An 18,510-nucleotide genomic window follows, 5' to 3' on the forward strand; every position below is an offset into this window, starting at 1 on the left:
ATCACCAGAGATTCTGTGACGAAACAGAGGTGAGATCTGGAGCCTTCTGTTCCCTGTGTACCTGTCCCCTGCAGGCTCAGGTGGAGCGCAGGTGGCTGGTCACCTCTGAGAGGGAAACTGGGGGGCCAAGAGATGCCCCTGGAACCAAGCATCTCCAGCCCCTCTTCGCTGATGCAAGAAATCCCTTCAACCAAAGGCTGAGTCATTTATTCCATCATCAGAAATTCTCAAAACACAGGACTTAAATTCTCATGGAGGAATAAATGACTGATTCTGGTTTGTTCTGTTTTACAAAGACCAGGCTGGGTCGGATTGTGGTCCAAGCACCTCCGTCCTTCATCACCTTGGCTAAAGTCAGTCTGGCTGCCTCTCTCAAAGTATCATCCCTGAAGCCACACACCGAGACCAGCTCTTGGTTACAAATCCCCAGCCCCGGCCCCGGCCCACGTGTGTTAGCCCCGGGTTTAGACACACAGAGGTGTCCTTAGTAGGACACACCCTTTGTTGTAATTTCTGCAGGGGCCTCTCGGGAGCCTACAGGCAAATTTGCACCTAATGTTTAGACTGCGGGGCCCCCGAGGTACCCTCCCCATCATGTCTCAGAACACAACAACAGGAAGCATTCAGAAGCAAAGGCACCGACAGGCATGCAGGGCAAACACAGCAGCAGAGGAATCCGACTGTATGTACCATGCTGCTTGTAGATGGGGGGTTTCCTATAGATGTTATCTTTGACGCCAGTGTCTGGGAAAGAAGAAAGAAAAAAAAAAAAGGAGAGAACAGCAGGGTGAGCAGGCAGATTGTGATGGTTTCCATTCTACCGCTCTTTTGTCAGCAGCAATCCGTCACCCAGGTTTAGAGTCCCCAGCAAGGATCTGGCACCCGCCCCGGCGACTGGCATCCAGGCCTCACACTGCACGTCAGCCTTGCTCAGCCCCGATGCCACCCGCCGCGTGAAGGGGGCAGAGGGACAGAGGTGGCTGGGGCGGGGGTCCAGCGACGGCTGTGACCCGGTCAGCCCCTCTCTCCAGCCCATTCTCAGGAGGGCAGCCATGCCTCCCTGGTGTTTGTAGAGATTCGGGAGAAACTCAAACACGTGCCACTTTGGGGATGCGCACACCCATTGGCGGACTTTTAAAGCATCTCGGAATTTAGGGGTGAGGGAGATGGGGAGGCTCGGGGACCACGCCACCCCCGAGAGGCACGGCGGCCCGCTCCCACCCCCCTGCCCCGACAGCTCGGGGGCGGACAGACGGTCTGCCTGGCGGGCGGCCGTGTGTCCTGGGCGCCTACCTGGGACGTGGAAGTGGCGAGGAGCCTGCTGGTAGGTGGAGGGGGGAGGCTTGCTGTCTGAGAGCACGGAGAGGCTGGAGGTGCTCCGGCCACTTTCGCTGCCTCCAGACGGGAAAGCAAAGCCGGCAGACAGAAGGCGGGAAGGGAAAAGCAGAGGAGAGCATTTCAAGCATGAAAGCTCGTGAGCCCCTCTCCCCTGCCTGGCGGGGCCGCCCGAACCCGCTGCCCAGGGAGAGGGACCCTCACCGACACCTCCAGGTGGGCCCCACGGCTTGTTAATCCAACCTCGAGGGACCCCCTTCGCTGGCCCCGTGGTGAGGGAACAGGCACGCCCAGGGCAGAGCCCGTGCTGGCTCCCAGTTCCTGCGAAGTCTGGCCTGGCCCTCGGCAGAGCTCCCTCTCCTTGGGGCGGGCCCAGCCACGCTGCTGCTCTGCCGGGGCTGCCATCGGAAGCCAGAAACTCACAAATTCACCAAAAGTAAGCACCCCCCCATGTCCTAAGTATCCTTGCGTAAAAAGACGCTGATTTCTTGGGGAATTCACAAATTAGCCATTCAGAATCGGGATTAAAGGGCTAGAATTCATCTACATCTGTCCTGAAAAGCCACTGAGTAAAATTCGATCAGCCACAGGAGAATAAGAGACCATTGGTATTAATCAGCTGCCATGTTCCCAAATAAAGCAAATTTTTTGCCCCGTTAAATGGAAAGAGTCCTCTGATTCTGGCCCCGATTTTCATCCCGTCTGGATTTGTCATTTCTGTTTTGCGAACAAGGTTGGATTATCAAGTCACAAATTTAGACAGCCGTGGTCACCCGCTGACCCTCCCTGCCCCGCACCACACCTACTGAGGAATGGGATGGTACACAGGGTGTGACGGGCGTCAAACACGGCACGAAAGGCATACGGCTCCTTTTAGCGAGACACGCAAAGGCACAATGCATTTCCTCCCCTTTAGCCACAGGAAACCCTCGCCGCGTTATGTGACAGCTTGGCAAAGGGAAACGGACACCCCTGACTTGAAAACAGCCCCAGTTGCAAGCCGCAGGACCCCGAGGTGACTTGGTGATGAGGCAGAGTGAGCGCTGGGCCCAACCTGGAGGCGGGCTAATGGGGGTAGACGCAGTAGACGGGCTCATGGGGGACACTCCTGCCTGGCGGAGGGGTGCGCTGAGGGCAAAGGGGGGCCCGCGGGTCGGGGTGGGCTCAGCAGCCCACAGCCAGCGGCCCGAACCAGGCTGAGGCCACACGGGGGCTGCTGACTACAGCTTAAGCATCTTCCTGGGCGCGGCGCCAATTTCACCTGTCAGCGTGGATGGAGCTTCAGGTAGATGACTGCCCCCCTCTTCGGGGCGTGAACCCTGCTTTTCCCTTAGCTGCCACCTTCCAGCACAGCACAGAGCCTTCTGGAGCCTCACGCCAGGCCAGACTCCTGCACCCGGGGAGACCACGCCCACGGGCACGCAGAGAAAACCTCAGATCCGTCCTGCCGACTGTGGCTCATCCATCTCCGGGGCAGCGGAGCATATGGTGGAAGCAGGGGCTTTACTGCACCTGCTTGGACTCCGGAGCCGCCGAGGACGCTCACTTAAGGCGGCACCACCGTGCCAGGCACGTCTTGACCCAGCTTCCGGTGGCCTGTTTCTCTCCACCGCTGCCCAGGAGGCTGGAGTCTCTAACACGTCACAGGAGTCCTGCCCGCCCCTCACCCCAGTCCCCAGGCCTACCGTGCAGGGTCTGACCTCACAGGCAAGACTCTGTGTGTGTGTGTGTGTGTGTGTGTGTGTGTGCGCGCGCACGCACGCACACGCGCACACACGTATCTGAGGAGGACCACGGCTTTCACCAGGGTCAGGAGGCACCATGTGGTGGCCACGCTGGGCTTTCAGGCCCACCTCACACCTGCCATCCAGGGGCCTCTACACCGGTCACCGCACTCTTAAGACCCTGGACCTGACCCAGGACGCCTCTGCTAGCCTCCCCTTCCCCCCCATCCCCTTCTGGACTCCCTTTCCAATCCTCCCCACCCATGCAGACCCTTCCTGGGTCAAGGCTCAAGTGCAAAGCCTTCCCAGAGAACACAGCCCAGCTGACTACTCCCTTCTCTGGACACACACCTGCCTGCCCATTCACCGTGTTGCTAAATCATCATCAAATGCACCCTCACATAGACCCCACGTGGGGCCTCTCGCAGCACTTTGCTCACGACAGCCCGGCGGCCAAGCCACCACGACTGCCTTTTGCAGGGCCCGGTGTCCTGGTGAGGCCTGGCCCCAGGTGCTGCTCTGAGGGCCAGCTTCCCCCGTGGGCCTTGGGGGCAAAAACCCCAACCACTGATGTCACCGGGGATGGGGGACAGCCAGAGGTCACCCAGCTGAGCGGCAACTTTGAAAAGGCACGGAGCCCCTCGGGCCGAGGTACGTGGCTTCTCCTGGAGATGGGTCAGGACCGAGGCTGCTTCTGACCTCTGCCAGGGAGGGGCCCTCGGCACCCTCAGGGAGACACGAGGATGCCGGGGAGGGGAACTCTCAGAGCCGGGGAACCCCTGGCCGGTGAGCGGCCACCTCGCCTGTTTGTCCAAATTGATGCCTTGTTGCAGAGCAGTTCCGGGCAGCACGAAGCCTTCCTGCGGACCGCACGTCATTCCCTCTGTTACTTTACGTGCCACCGGTGCGTTGCCACGCGGGTGTTGTCTAAACGCCTTACTTTATTTGGGTTTCACCCGTTTTCCCCTTTTGTATCTGAGGATCCGTCCAGGACACCAGGCGACACTGGTCCTCACGTGTCCTCAGGCTCCCCTGGGCTGTGACCGTTTCTCACACTCTCCTTGCATTCCACGGCCTTGGCAGTTTTGAGAAGTGCTGGTCGGTGTTTCGCGGACTGTCCCTCGGCTGGGGTTCGTCAGATGCTTTTCTCATGATTGGACGGGGATTACGGGTTTGGGAGGAAGAGCACAGAGGGGAGGCGCCCCCCCCTCCCATCACATCAGGGGCACTGCCATCCACGTGGCCTACCACTGCGATTGACCTTGACCCCGCGGCCGAGGTCGTGCTGGCCAGGATTCTCCCCGTCCAGCTCCTCCCACCCCCCCAACTCTGTGCTCTTTGGGAGGGAGCCGCCGTGCACAGCCCACACCTGACACGGGGCGGGGGGCCCCTCCTGGAGGGTGGAGGGTCCGCGTGAATTACTGGGGATTCTTCTGCAGGGAGTTTGTCTCTTCTCCCCCAGTTATTTATTTATCCAATCGTTCCTTTATATCGGTGTGGACACGTGGACATTTGTACTTTGCTTTACGATCCAACATCACGTCCTTCATTCTGCTGCTCAGCTGTCCCAGCTCTGCCCTTGGGAGCTCCCTCACTTGCTCCTGTGGATCTTCTCAAGGTGACCAGAGGCGAGGCCAGCCCCCAGCCCGTTGCAGGGACCCCATGGGTCACCGAGACGAGGGTGGGTTTCCACTTGCCCCGCTCACTGCCACGTGCCACCTGAGCCAGCCACGGCCACCAGGTGGAGGGCCCCAGAATGGGGGCGAGATGAAGAGGTGCCTACGGGCGCGGCGGGTGGGTGGGGAAGTGGCCTTGACCTGAGGCTCTGCATCTGCAGCCCCTCCTCTCCCTCTCACACCCTGTGGGGAGCAGGTTCAGCAGTCACTTCCCGTCACTGCCCAGCCAGGTGGTTTCGGCAGCATCACTTCTGCTTGCACTCACCTGCGGACCCGCGGCCTGCTCCTTAACAGGTGAGAAGTCAGGCTTAAACCTGACACTGTCCTGGAAGACACATTGGGGACTGAAATTCATACTAAAGTGTAAACGGCTGTCACTGGCACCTACGCTGCACGCAGGTCCTGGCAGGAGGGTGGCCCCGGGCACCAGGACACGGTGGGAAGGTGTGTCTGGGATGGGGGGGTGAAGGAGGGGCATCTGGCCAGATCAGGGCAAGCGCTGGCCTCTCCTTGGTGAGCCCTCCACCCACAGTGTCGTCCAGAGGGAAAATCTCCACCTAAGGAGCCAAAGAAGCTGAAGATGCTGCGAGGAGAGACCAGGGAAGGCTTTTCCGGAGAGCGTGGGTGGATGCCAGGCCCCGTGACCAGCTGAGAAGAAGGCAGGCGGCCCTTGGCACAGCTGGCTGCAGAGTGCCCACAGGCTGGGATGCACCAGAGCCCGTGGGCCTCAGTGAGAGGTGTCAGGGAGAAGTGGTGGCCCCACGGCCGGCAGGTGGACGCACGTGGTGAACGAGGGCCTGCCTCTGGGCTCAGCCCAGCGACCTGTCCCTGAGCCTCAGTCTCCCTAGGGGTGAGTCCTGGCAAAAGGCTGGGGCTCCCGAGGTCACAGACAGCCCTGGAAGTCGGCAGGGGGCAGAGCCATGGGTGCCAGACTCCCCTGCATACTGCACCGGAGAGGAGGGCAGGGGGCTTTGTCCAATTTCTGAACAAAGAGAACTGGGACCCCGAATAGCCAAAGCAATCTTGAGAAAGAAAAACAGAGCTGGAGGAATCAGGCTCCCCGACTTCAGACTATACTACAAAGCTACAGTAATCAAGACAGTATAGTACTGGCTTAAGAACATAAATATAGATCAATGGAACAGGATAGAAAGCCCAGAGATAAACCCATGCACATATGGTCACCTTATTTTTGATAAAGGAGGCAAGAATATACAATGGAGAAAAGACAGCCTCTTCAATAAGTGGTGCTGGGAAAACTGGACAGCTACATGTAAAAGCATGAAATTAGAACACTCCATAACACCATACACAAAAATAAACTCAAAATGGATTAAAGACCTAAATGTAAGGCCAGACACTATAAAACTCTTAGAGGAAAACATAGACAGAAGACTCTATGACATAAATCACAGCAAGATTCTTTTTGACCCACCTTCTAGAGAAATGGAAATAAAAACAAAAATAAACAAATGGGACCTAATGAAACTTAAAAGCTTTTGCACATTAAAGGAAACCATAAACAAGACGAAAAGACAACCCTCAGAATGGGAGAAAATATTTTCAAATGAAGCAACTGACAAAGGATTAATCTACAAAATTTACAAGCAGCTCATGCAGCTCAATATCAAAAAAACAAACAACCCAGTCCAAAAATGGGCAGAAGACCTAAATAGACATTTCTCCAAAGAAGATATACAGATTGCCAACAAGCACATGAAAGAATGCTCAACATCACTAATTATTAGAGAAATGCAAATCAAAACTACAATGAGGTATCACCTCACACCAGTCAGAATGGCCATCATCAAAAAATCTACAAACAATAAATGCTGGAGAGGGTGTGGAGAAAAGGGAACCCTCTTGCACTGTTGGTGGGAATGTAAATTGATACAGCTACTATGGAGAACAGTATGGAGGTTCCTTAAAAAACTAAAAATAGAACTACCATACGACCCAGCAATCCCATTACTGGGCATATACCCTGAGAAAACCATAATTCAAAAAGAGTCATGTACCACAATGTTCATTGCAGCTCTATTTACAATAGCCAGAACATGGAGGCAACCTAAGTGTCCACTGACAGATGAATGGATAAAGAAGATGTGGTACATGTATACAATGGAATATTACTCCATAAAAAGAAATGAAATTGAGTTATTTGTAGTGAGGTGGATGGACCTAGAGTCTGTCATACAGAGTGAGATAAGTCAGGAAGAGAAAAACAAATACCGTATGCTAACACATATATATGGAATCTAAAAAACAAAATGGTTCTGAAGAACCTAGGGGCAGGACAGGAATAAAGACGCAGATGTAGAGAATGGACTTGAGAATACGGGGAGGGGGAAGGGTAAGCTGGGACAAAGTGAGAGAGTGGCATGGACATATATACACTACCAAATGTAAAATAGATAGCTAGTGGGAAGCAGCTGCATAGCACAGGGAGATCAGCTCGGTGCTTTGTGACCACCTAGAGGGGTGGGCTAGGGAGGGTGGGAGGGAGACGCAAGAGGGAGGAGATATGGGGATATATGTATATGTATAGCTGATTCACTTTGTTATATAGCAGAAACTAACACACCATTGTAAAGCAATTATACTCCAATAAAGATGTTAAAAAAAAAAAAAAAAAAGAGAACTTGGGGCCGAAGCAGCCAGGAGGGAACTGGGGCAGAGACCTGCCCACCGCGGGGCCAGTGCCCACCCGGAGCAGACCGCAGGGCACCGTGCCCCCTGACCTCAGGGACACCATTGGAAGGGCTATGACATTTAGAAATGTGGTTTCTAAACCACATTTTGGTGGGCAGTGGGGTGGGGGCCCGCCTGCACTGCCTGCCCCCAGCACAGGATGGAAGGAAGGGCCTCGTTGCTCCTACCCGAGGTGAATGGGCTGCCCTTCCCTCGGCCTCCCTCCCTGGCCCTCCCTCATGTGGCTGAGGATGCGGTGCTGCTGGCCGGGGGCAGCTGCCCAGGGGGCCCATCCTTGGCTGAGGTCCCATCCTGGCTTTGCCTCAGCCTGACGCAGTAGGAACTTGACGTGGAGGCTCAGAAGGGGCAGAGGAGGGCCATCACCTGATCTGCTCTGGCTCCTGCCCCAGCCTGGACGGATCTAGGCAAAGCCGCCCCCAGGCACCCCGATGACCAGGGGTTCTCTTCTCAGTTAGGCTGATGGAGTCATGCAAACAGGTGACGATGACACACATGAGAACCGTCCAAGTTCCAAGGAGCCCTGCCGGGTGACCATCCAGTGATGGAATAATCCAGCTGAGCTGGCCTCTCTTGGTCCCTTGGGGACAGACAATTCCCTTGAAACTTTCACCACTCAGCAACTGTAAGGAACAGGGACCTTAACACGCATCTGGGGGAATCAGCAAGAGATCATCGCTGCTCCTCTCGTGCCCTGGGAGTCTTTTCATGGTGTATTAATCAGCTAGGGCTGCATAACAAAGGACCACAGCTGGTGGCTTACACAGCAGACATTCATTTCTCACAGCTGCGGAGGCTGGAAGTCCCAGATCAAGGTCTGGCAGGGCTTGGTTTTGGGTGAGGGCTCTCTTCTTGGCTGAAGACAATTGCTCTGTCCTCACGTGGCCTTTCCTCTGAGTGCGTGCAAAGAGAGTGTCTGTTCCTCTTCGTAAATGCCACCCACGCTATCAGATTAGGGCCCCACCTGTATGACCTCATGTAACCCTAATAACCTCCTAAGGACCCCTTCTCCAAATGCAGTCACACTGGCGGTTGGGACTTCAATGTATGAATTTGGGGGGACATAATTCAGTCCGTGATATACGGACTGAAAAGGAATTGGTCCTTTTCCTGATGTGATTCACATACGCATGCCCGGGGAAGGGGTGGGGACGGCAGGTGGGTCTGCACCCTGGGAGGAGTTGCAGCCGTGCGGGTGTGCCTCCTGCCCGGCCACCAGGAGCTGAGGTCAGGGACATCTCCACCCTCTGTGCCTTAGCATTGCTCCCGATAATCACGGCTAGCGGTCCCCACACCCGCCGAGCTGAGGTGGGAAATAAAAGGAGATGACTTAGGGAAAGGCTCTGGGCACCAGCCCAAGGGTGGGCGCTGGGTAGGTCCTAGACCCCTCTTCCTGCCTCGCCGCTTGCTCCCTGACACAAGTTACTTCCTGGGAACGTTTACACACCGACAGAGCTGGGCACACAAGACACAAAGCGCGGAGCACGGGCCTGAGACACGGGCTCGGGGAAGCCATGCGGCGGACGCAGGAGAGCGAGACACAGACGCACGGCCGGCCCTGCACCGCAGCCCGCAGCCCTGCGCACCTTACCTCGGAAGTAGGGGATGTAATGATGTCTGAACACGGAGGTAGGGCTTGGGTGTTGGGAGAGGGACAGGCAGCTACTGGTACCAACACTCACAGTACCAGCTGCGGGCAACAGAGAGCAAGTCAGAGTCGGCCCTGTGCTCATGGCCACAAAGCCGCAAAATATTCCTAGGCCCCGCTCTGCTAGGAACATTTCTGCTTCCTCTCTCGAAGAATGCACACCTTTCTGAGGCACCTGGAGGGGGGCCGCTAAGTACGCCCTGGGCCAGTCTGCTCCGGGTTCCGAGTGAGGAAGCCCTGCCCTCTGGGGTCAGGGTGGCAGCACCCCCGGGCCTGCTGGGTGGGAGCTGCTGGCCCCTGAGCCCTGCCCACTGCCCCACTTAGGGGGCTCCTTGGGATCCAGGGCCCAGGTGGAGGGCAGCTGGCCAGACCAGGGAGTGATCTGTCACCTGACAGGTACCCCGGCCTTGCCCAGGAGAGATTTGGGTCTTGGCTCTGGGGTGACCACCTGACCGGGCACAAGCAACAAGGCCAGAAGACCCAAATATGGTGGTCAGGGGTCAGCAGAGGCTGACAGCCCTTCTCCTGGACTCACCTGCTCGCCTGGTCACTCACTCACTCATTCATTCATTCATTCACTCACTCACTCACCCACTTTCCAAACATCTACTGAGCAGGATGTACCAGGCCCATCGCAGGGAGTCCATGAAAATAACTTTGCAAATGAATGAGTTTTGATTTTTCCACAAAGGCTGCAAAAATCAGAGTTGAGTCCATGGAGGTGAGGATGGAGACATGCAACAGCTGGCCGAGGAGGAGATGCCTGGAAAAATCCCTCAAGAAGCAGCCTCTGTGCAGAATCCCTGCGGCTTGGACACACTGAGGGCAACGCGGATTTTTAAAAGGGAAAGGAATGGAATACATAGCTGGGCGCCAGGCAGGGGATGAGGTGGGATGGTGTAGAGGACCCTCCTCGGGCTTCTCCCCACTGGGAGGGGGCTGGCAGTGGCCCCTTGCAAATTTTCCCATGGGGACAGCTGTCCTTGGGGCCACTAACCCAGCTACCAGTGAAGTGTCAATGCATATGCTGACTCTAGTTTTTGTTCGTTGATTTTGTCTTCATAGTGCAAACCTTCCCAGAACCACGCGAGCTTGCAACTAAGTGACTTCTGGTCTCCTGCCCTCTGTGCTGTTTTACCTTCCTGACATCTCTTGCTACTGACACACTAGCTGGATTCTACGTGCTCAGCGCTGCCTTGTGTGTTTCACAGGCAGGCTCCTCTAACCAACGGTGTAACCAGCTGCCTCTGCACTTAACCTCCCTGCCCCGGCAGGAGAGGGCCTTTTCATTATGTCATTAAAAGGACGGGCTCTCCATCACCCACTGGCAATCCCACACCCTGCTGGTCATTTTTCCAGGAGCTAAAGTAAGAGACAGACTCATAAGAGGAAAAGCCACAAGAAGCACAGCTTCCTGGGGGTAAAAGAGGCCGCGGGGGGCATGTACCTGGACGGCTGTAGTGCTGGGGCGACCGCGAGGTCGGGGTGTAACGGCCGAGGCTGAGCGACCCGGTGGAGCTCGGGCTGGAGGTCCGGCACTGCTTGTAGGAACGGTCATCCTGATCCCCCTGGGAGAAGACAGCCTGGTGAACCCTGGAGCCGAGAGCACTGCCCACCCCTATCCACCCACCCCTCCGCCCTCCACTGGGCGTTTGCCCTCCTGACCCAAGAGGCTGACTCAACATGGCCCCAGGACGCAGTCCCCCCACCTGCCAGGGCACATCTGCAGAGCCAGATGGGGGCTGGCCTTGGTGCTGACACTCCCCTCGGCCTGAGCATTGTCCCTGTGCCTGCCAGGTACTGGAGGGCAGGGTCCCGCCCACGCCTCCAGCAGCCCCTCCTTGCAGCTGGGGCTCCCACAGAGGAGGCAGAGACACCTGCACCCACCTATGTCTTTCAGCTCCCCTCTTGCCCCATCCTTCCCGGCACCCAAGGCCCCCTTGGAACACAGTTTGAGAACCACTGAGCTTCTGTATTCCCCCCGGCCTTGATGGGGACTCCCCAGGTGCGGGCAGTAAGAAGAAGCCCCCCCGCCCCGGCCCAGAGGCCCAGCTGAGTCAGACCCACAAGCACTGACAACGCAGACTCCGTTCAAGCAGGACGGCCGCTGTCCGGAGTGGTCAGGGCAGGTGACAGGTGGCGTGAGATGGCGGGGCACCACGGCACGGGGGCAGAGCAGACCGCCCGCCTGCCACAGCTCGGCACGTTGGCCTGAGTCATGACACGGGCCAGCGTCCTGCCGTGGGGTGGACGCTGCCGCTTTGCCCCCGCAGGCTGGCGTGGGATGAGCGATGGGAGAGTCTGGGTCTGGCGCTCACGGCTCCCACGCCCTTCCAAGCTGACCTCCCGCCTCCTAGGGTTTGCTCTTTAGCAGAACCCACGGAACCACTGTCCTCAAAGCTTGCCTGTGTGCCCACCTGCGCGCTCCGCTCAGGCAGCCCTCATGCTGGGCGCACACCTGCTAGGCCCCACCCACGCTTCACCCCGAGCCCCTCTGGCCTGGCCCATCCCGGCCATGGGCACGCGCTCTCCCCTGGGATGGCTACAGCCCTGCAGTCTAGTCTCCAGCCCCAGCATCCTCTGCACAGCCCCGCTGGCCAGTTTACACCACACAGATGTCCTGTCTTCTCGCCTGCGCTGTGCCCAGGGCTCGCGGCCACACATGGGCGTGGCAGCTCGGTGCTAGGTGCCCACATGCAGGCTTTGGCTGTCGCGTTCCTGGACCCAAGGTCTGACGCCCATGCGGACTGGAGTCTGATTGGTGGCTGTCTATGTCGCGGATCAGTTTTGAGAAACAAGAAAAAACAGCGGGCTGCTAGTTCGTGCTATTTGATAGAGAAACGCTTTCAGCACATGTGTCCTCGAGGACCCAGGATATTCCCACAAGTCCCACTTGGAGGCGCGTGAGGTGGCCCAGGCTAACCCAGCCCCTGGACTTTTTCTCTAAAGAAAGCCGTGACCCAGACCTCAGGTCAGACACAGGTGTCCCAGGTGTCCGCATCGCAGGACCGACAGACGCAAGGGAAGCATGCAGATGAGATATGATTATAAAAACAACCGACGCCGAGGAGGACGCCCCAGCCTCAGAGGGTCACGGCCTGATGCCACAGTCAGAGGCCGCAGTCAAGGGCCTGGGAGACCCTCCAGGGGCGCCTCGGGCGGTTATCTTTACCATCCGGGCGGCAGCGCCATGAGCAAACGGGGTGGGCCGGGGGCAGTTACCTCAGGCGGCGTTGGCGAAAGCAGCCGAGGGGACTGTGGACACAACATAGAGTTACCCGTTAGGCCCGGCGCCTGGTGGTCACTCGGGGAGGAAAGCACCCCGGCCCAGGCTCAGCTGCACCACGGACCCCCCTCCACACGGGAGGGAACCCTAGCACGAGACCCAACACACGTTCCAAAACCTCCTTTTTGGAGACATACAGTCAATGGCACCCGAGGAAAAGGCCCCCAGGACAGTGCTCTGTGCGGATGAGCCTGGACCTTGTCTCATCCTGGCCCGCCCCCGCCCTGCCTCTCCCCCACGAGGACCCATTTCCGAAGGGAAGACTGTTGGTTCCGGGCGTTGGGTGGCCACACCCTGCGAGCCCATCACCCTCGGGTTTCTTCAGAAGAGAGAAAAGGGGTCCAGAGAAAGGAAGCGTGATTCGGAGCCTCGGGGCTTGGGGTGAGGACCAGTGGGCGGGGTGGGGGGGTCATCGGGGCCCTGGGGAGAGGTGACCGGCCTCCCCGGCCAGGCACCTCCCACTGGAGCAGGTGAGCACTGCCTGCCACCTACAGACGTGTTACCAGGACTTAGGGAGGGAGCGCGTGGCAGAAGGGGCTCTGGAAATGGGGCTTCCAGGCAGGAAAGCTCACCTGTCTCCCCACCTCCTGGACAGGTAGGAAGACACTGTGGAGAGTTTCTGAGGAGGAGCCCTGGCGACTGGGGACGTTTGCTCGTACCATTAGCACGGCAAGGGGAAAGTGTTTCCCAATCTTCCCATTTCATGGACGGGGAGACTGAGGCTCAGAAAGGCTGGCAGATCTCTGTGCTTCCAGCCCACTGCTCTTCCCTCTGCTAGCTTCCCACACTCGGATGAACTGCTGGAAGGCTGCAGTTCCAGAGAAGCAGGAGAAGCGGTCCGGCCCCGAGGCCAGTGTCTGTTCAGCTCAGCGCGCTGACCCACGTCCTGTGGCCCACTCCACCATTTACCCACAGAAGGGCTCCCACGGAGACCACCTCTGAGCAGCCTCCCAGCCGGGGCATGGCAGCGCCTGCGGAGGGCAGAGGCCTCGAGGTCCCACGAGATGGAGGAGGGACAGAACCCCAATACCTCGCTCTGGGCAATGGCCGCAGCCGGCACGGAGGCAGCAGTGGCCAAAGTCAGCCACGAGGGCCCGAGCACCAGCTCTGCCCCCGTGAGCCGCACGGTCCTGGGCCCAACTCGTTCTCCCTCACCCTCGTCTTCTCTTCTACATCCTGGGACGGTCACTCCCAAAGTGCCGGGCCACAGGAAGTGGAGCGACGCAGAAGCCCAGGGTCAGTGCAGAGTGAGAGCGGGCCTGAGGAACGGGTGACGACTGTGGTATCAGCGACAAGGACCAGCCACCGCGGCGTGACCGGTGAGTGTGCTGTGAACCTCTGGACCCCTGGGCTGTCCCCGCCCTGCGCTCACGCCCTGCAGCCGTGCCAGCTGCTGGACCACAGCAGGTGTCTGCCAGGCTGGGCTTGCCTGCACGACCCCATCGAGCCCGGCGCCCCGGAGCCTCGGCTACACCTTGGGAGACTCAGAGTGGGGCGCCCATGCCGGGCCACCACACGTGACCGGCACACAGACACGGCCGACAGCTGGCCAAACACGCCTCCTCTCCATCCCAGCCACCCCCATGGCCCGGTCACACTGAAGTCTCAAGAAGGAAAAGCGAGTTCATCAGCAAATTCCAGGTTAAACGGAGAGGAGCAGCCGTGATTAGGAAGGCCCAGCCAAGGACACTGCCCATGGGACAGCGGGCAAGAAGTTGTCTGTGGTTCAACCAGGGGTCAAACCAGCCCGGGGACTTCACGGGACGGGGGGACAGACCAGGGCTGGGAGAGCCGGAGCATGGCCTGGAGCGTTCTGGACAAAGGAACAGGATACATTTCCCGATGATGAACATCAGCCCAACTTAAGAAAATAAAGAGACTCTCGCTTTGCTCCTGTCACTTTCCTGATCGCCAGCGAGATTCCTGCTTTCTGCCCCCGCCGAGGGGGCCTGTCCAGACCCTTTCCGTCAGTGTGTCTGTGAGGGGCAGCTCGGGGCCAGAGCACACTGGGAATTCTTTAAAGAGGAGGCGCAGGTTATCTGAGGGGGTAAAGTAGGCTGAGGCCGCCGGACGGCCGTGGGGACGGACGCCAAGGGGACCGGCTATGGGTGCCACGCCCCGCAGGCTGGCCCCGGGCCGGGCAGGGCCGTACCTCGCTGCAGCTCTGCCTGTCCCCCACCGAGTGGCTGATGAAGGGCGAGTAGGAGATCATGTCGGGGCGGTCGATGCTGTAGATGGCCTTGCTCTTAGGGAGAGCGGCCAGGTCTCTGTAGTCAAGGATCTCATCGCCCAGCTTGGCCTGCAAGAGGAAGGAAAAAGCCGAGGGGGTGGTCAGACCCACACCTGGAGGCGTGGTCGCTTGGCAGCCATGGGTAGAGGTGGGTCTGAGCAAAATGGGGCCAAGGGGCAAAGGCGTGGGGAAGCCTCGTGGCACACGGGCCTGCGTCCCCACAGACAGTGAGAACTCAGCCCGTGGTCTAAATACACACACAACCACACACACACACACATCTATGCTTGCATACATACATAGTACGTGTAAACAAATACACGTGTGCGGGCACTGAAAACACATACACACATATATGCATGCATGCATACATACACACTTGGATGCATACATACAAACACAAAGACCTGCACACACACATAATGTGCATGCGGGCACAGAAAACACACACATGTAGACATGCATACAAATGCACACATGGATGCACGCATAGATACACATGCACATAGTATACTTGTATGCATGCAACGCACATACACACGTGTGTGCATGCATAAAATACACACATACGTAAAAGATGTACATACATGCATTTAAACACATGCACGATGTGTGCATGCATGAATGCACACATGCAAACACCCAACACGTACATGCAGGCCTGCACGCACAATATACGTATGCACACAGGTGTGTACATATGCACGCACACAGGGAACGTGCCTGCCTACAACTGGGGAGGGGAGACACTGACACACCCACACATCCACACACTCACTCGCACCCACACAACCTCACCCACCCAAACTAGTACACACGTACACACCTCCCTACCCAGCCACTCACACACATACACTCAGGGCTTTGGAGCGCTTTCAATACGCAGCCAACTGCCTGTGGTTTGCCAGCCAGCTGTGTGACCTCAGCAAGGTCACTGCAGAGGTGCTCACTTGTGGTGACGCACCTGGGGCCACCACATCTGCTTAGGTGAGGTCCACCTGGGTGCTCGCTCCCCTGCGACTGGGTCCGGCCTCCCCTGCACCGCCCGCCGGCCCCTCCTCCTGGCTCCGGGGGCTGCCTGGGGGCGCGTGACAGGACAGGCCTTGGAGCGGGGTGGCCACCTTGGCTTGGCTCTCACAGCAGGGCCGAGGTTCCCCCCCAAATACCGGTCTCAGTCCCCGTGTCCCTGCAGCACCCCTCCAGCGCCGATGGAATGTTTACAGCCCACGAGCCCAACGGAAGAGAGGACGTGAGGCCCCAGCCTGCTCCCAGCACGAGCCAGTTCCTGGTGGGGCAGATGCCCAGGCTCCCGTCCCTCCTGGAGCTGACACACCAGTCACCTCCTTCCCCCGGGTCCCCTCTGAGGATTAATCTCAGCCTGGCATTGCCAGCCACAGGCAAAGCTGGCCACTGGGGCTGCCCCCGCTGGCTCGGCTCGACCCCCAAACCCAGCAGGAACCCTCATCTCAACCCCGGCCTCCCTCGGTGCCCCCGGCCAGGTCAGTGCTGCCCCCGCCCTCCTCTCTGCCCCTTCCCAGACCCAGGTGGCTCTGGTCAAGGCCCTCACTGCCCGCGTCCCTATCCAGCCACAGCCTCTGGGGGGTTGTCCTGCCAGCAATTCTTCTAACAAACACCCCAACAGCAGCGTGACACTACGCCCTCTGCCCTGGACAGCACTGGGCTGAGCCCAGGGGGCACTCACAGGACCTCCTCTTCACAGAGGCAGAACCGGAGCCCAGAGAGGCTGGGTAACTTGCCCAGAGTCACACAGCCAGGGAGGAGACACAGGCTGTCTGAGTCCAGAGCCATGCTCCCCACCATGGCTCTCCTCTCCACCAGGGCCACGTCGCTCACACTCCAGCTGCACCCCGTCGTCCTCCAGCTCACATCCTCCGGCAGCCCCTTCCGGGATGGGTGACACAGCCCTCACTGCAGTTTCCAAACTTGGCCCTGATGTTTCCAGCCCATTCATCATAAGGTGTCTCCTCCTTGCTCCCCCAGTGTGCCAGGCTCAGCCTCCACCCTCCAGATTTCCTTCATCCTCTGAAGTCCGGCAGCCCACCTCCTCCAGGAAGACTTCCCTGACCACCAACTCCAAGGCTCGCATGAGTCGCTGGGTACGCTAGGGGCAATCCCTGCCATCTGTGACGTAGGTTGAGAGAGTGAACACCTGATGTCTCAGATCTCTGGCGATTCCCTTGGGAACCCTGGGCAACGTTCAGAAGACCTGAGTTCAAACCCTGAGTCTGTCGTTTGTAACTGTGGTGCCACCAGATCAGCAGTTTTGAGCTGCTCCTCTCTGCCTTCCGGGGAACTCTGAACTCAGGCCCCTGGGGATCTGGCCCTTGTGTATCTGCTCCTCCAAGCCTCTCACTCCCCCACCCATGCCCCTTGTCATGCTCAACTCCTTACAGTTTCCAGAACATCCAGAGCCTGAGTGAAACAGAGCGGGACCCTATGGTGTTTCCAGCCATGTCCTCTGCCTGCCTTTTGTCTGTAGAAAATCTTCAGCCAAAGAATAAGTTTAATCAGATAAGTGAGAAGATGCAGAAACAAAGGAAAACAGTCAAAGGAGACCAAATAATAATAATCATTAAGCAAAGTCAAAGACCTTTAGTTCCTCCTTAAGGGCTACAGATAATATTCTGAGCTGTATCCTGGGAGCTGACTTGCAGATACTGAAACCCCTACCAGGTGGAAGAAGTTAACTACATGATGACCAGACTGTAGCCATGACATAAGTGGCCACAATTCTGAGAACTGCCCTCGAGGAAATGGGAACAAACTGACCCTGGAACTGAAGACTAACCGTACTTAAAACAATCAAGATGACGCTGGTCAGACCACCGATGACCAATTTCAAGATGACTGTCAGAGCTGACTGTGCAGTTTCTGCACGTAGCCCCTTCCCTCCGTCTATAAAAGCTCTTGCCCAGTGATTGTCAGCGGGGGGAGTCAGCCTTTGGACAGGAGTCCGCCCTCCTCTACCCCGCCCTGGTTGCCGGCATCCAAAATAAAGCAAAGTTTCCTTTCCACCAACCTTGCCTCTTTATTGGCTTTTGAGCAGCGAGCAGCCGGACCGCACTTTCAGTTACATGAGGGCTTGGTGCATGCTGTTCCCTCTCTCCGAAATGCCCTTCCCAGGCCTCTCTGCCCGGCTCATCCTCTGGTCCTTCCAGATTCAGCCTGCTTCCCCTCCGCCACCTGAGGTGGATGTTTTTCTCCTGTGAGTAAAGGTGCTGATTTTGTGGGCACATCTGTCTCCTTTTCTCCTAAGGCTGGTGGCTCCCGGGGGTTCAGGACCCTGATTCACCATGGAGTCCCTCTCCCTAGCTCCACGCTTGACACGGCACAGGTCCTCGGGGCAGGCATGCCGAATGGAACTAGAATCGATCGCGCATTTGCCAAAGCCAGCTGGGTTCTCTGGGTCTTTGTCTCCCCCTGAAAACGGGAGTACCACCTGGGCCTTGTCCATCTGCTGGATTTCGTGACCATCAACACGGCTCGACATAAAGGGCGATGCTGCCGCGGGGCTGGGAGAGGCCGGTATTCACAGGTCACTGTGGAGGCTGTGTCCACCGCCCGCCTCTGTCCTGCTGTGATCACAGCACTCAGTGCCCGCTGGCTTTCTCAGCCCCGGCTGCACAGTCAGCAGTGCCCGCCTTGCCCTGACAGCGGGGGTCAGGGAGGCAGCCCGAAGATGCCAACTGCCACCAACACGACCCTGCTCAGAAAGAAGTCTGCCCGCCCCCAGCTGGCCGGCTACATGGCTGTGCTCCTGGCTCCTCAGCATTTGTCCTGCCCAGTGGGGCTCACAGATGCATTTCCTTGCATCCAAGTCCTGTGGCGGTTGCCATGACAGTGGGCTATGTTGTCTAATTGGCGGAAGGCCACTGGAGTGT

General features: G+C 57.9%; 1 protein-coding gene across 15 annotated transcripts in view; it reads right to left on the reverse strand.

The window, feature by feature from the left end:
• ABLIM2 (actin binding LIM protein family member 2) overlaps positions 1 to 18,510 on the reverse strand; it is a 151,012-nt gene that overhangs the window by 37,046 nt on the left and 95,456 nt on the right. For 6 of the 15 annotated variants that reach the window (XR_009008365.1, XR_009008369.1, XR_009008368.1 and 3 more), the window contains exons 10-15: positions 14,531 to 14,677; positions 12,315 to 12,347; positions 10,540 to 10,660; positions 9,036 to 9,134; positions 1,294 to 1,395; positions 691 to 744 (exon numbers count right to left, since the gene is read on the reverse strand). Coding sequence is in view for 2 of the 15 variants with exons in the window: in XM_007172317.2 (XP_007172379.2) it covers positions 691 to 744; positions 1,294 to 1,395; positions 9,036 to 9,134; positions 10,540 to 10,660; positions 12,315 to 12,347; positions 14,531 to 14,677 (556 nt within the window). In the remaining 13 variants the exon portion in view is untranslated. The remainder of the gene's footprint in view (positions 1 to 690; positions 745 to 1,293; positions 1,396 to 9,035; positions 9,135 to 10,539; positions 10,661 to 12,314; positions 12,348 to 14,530; positions 14,678 to 18,510) is intronic. The other 9 variants (XR_009008371.1, XR_009008370.1, XR_009008366.1 and 6 more) reach the window with 5 other exon arrangements.

Source organism: Balaenoptera acutorostrata, chromosome 5, assembly GCF_949987535.1.
Source record: "Balaenoptera acutorostrata chromosome 5, mBalAcu1.1, whole genome shotgun sequence".
In the NCBI taxonomy this organism is placed as follows: domain Eukaryota; kingdom Metazoa; phylum Chordata; class Mammalia; order Artiodactyla; family Balaenopteridae; genus Balaenoptera; species Balaenoptera acutorostrata.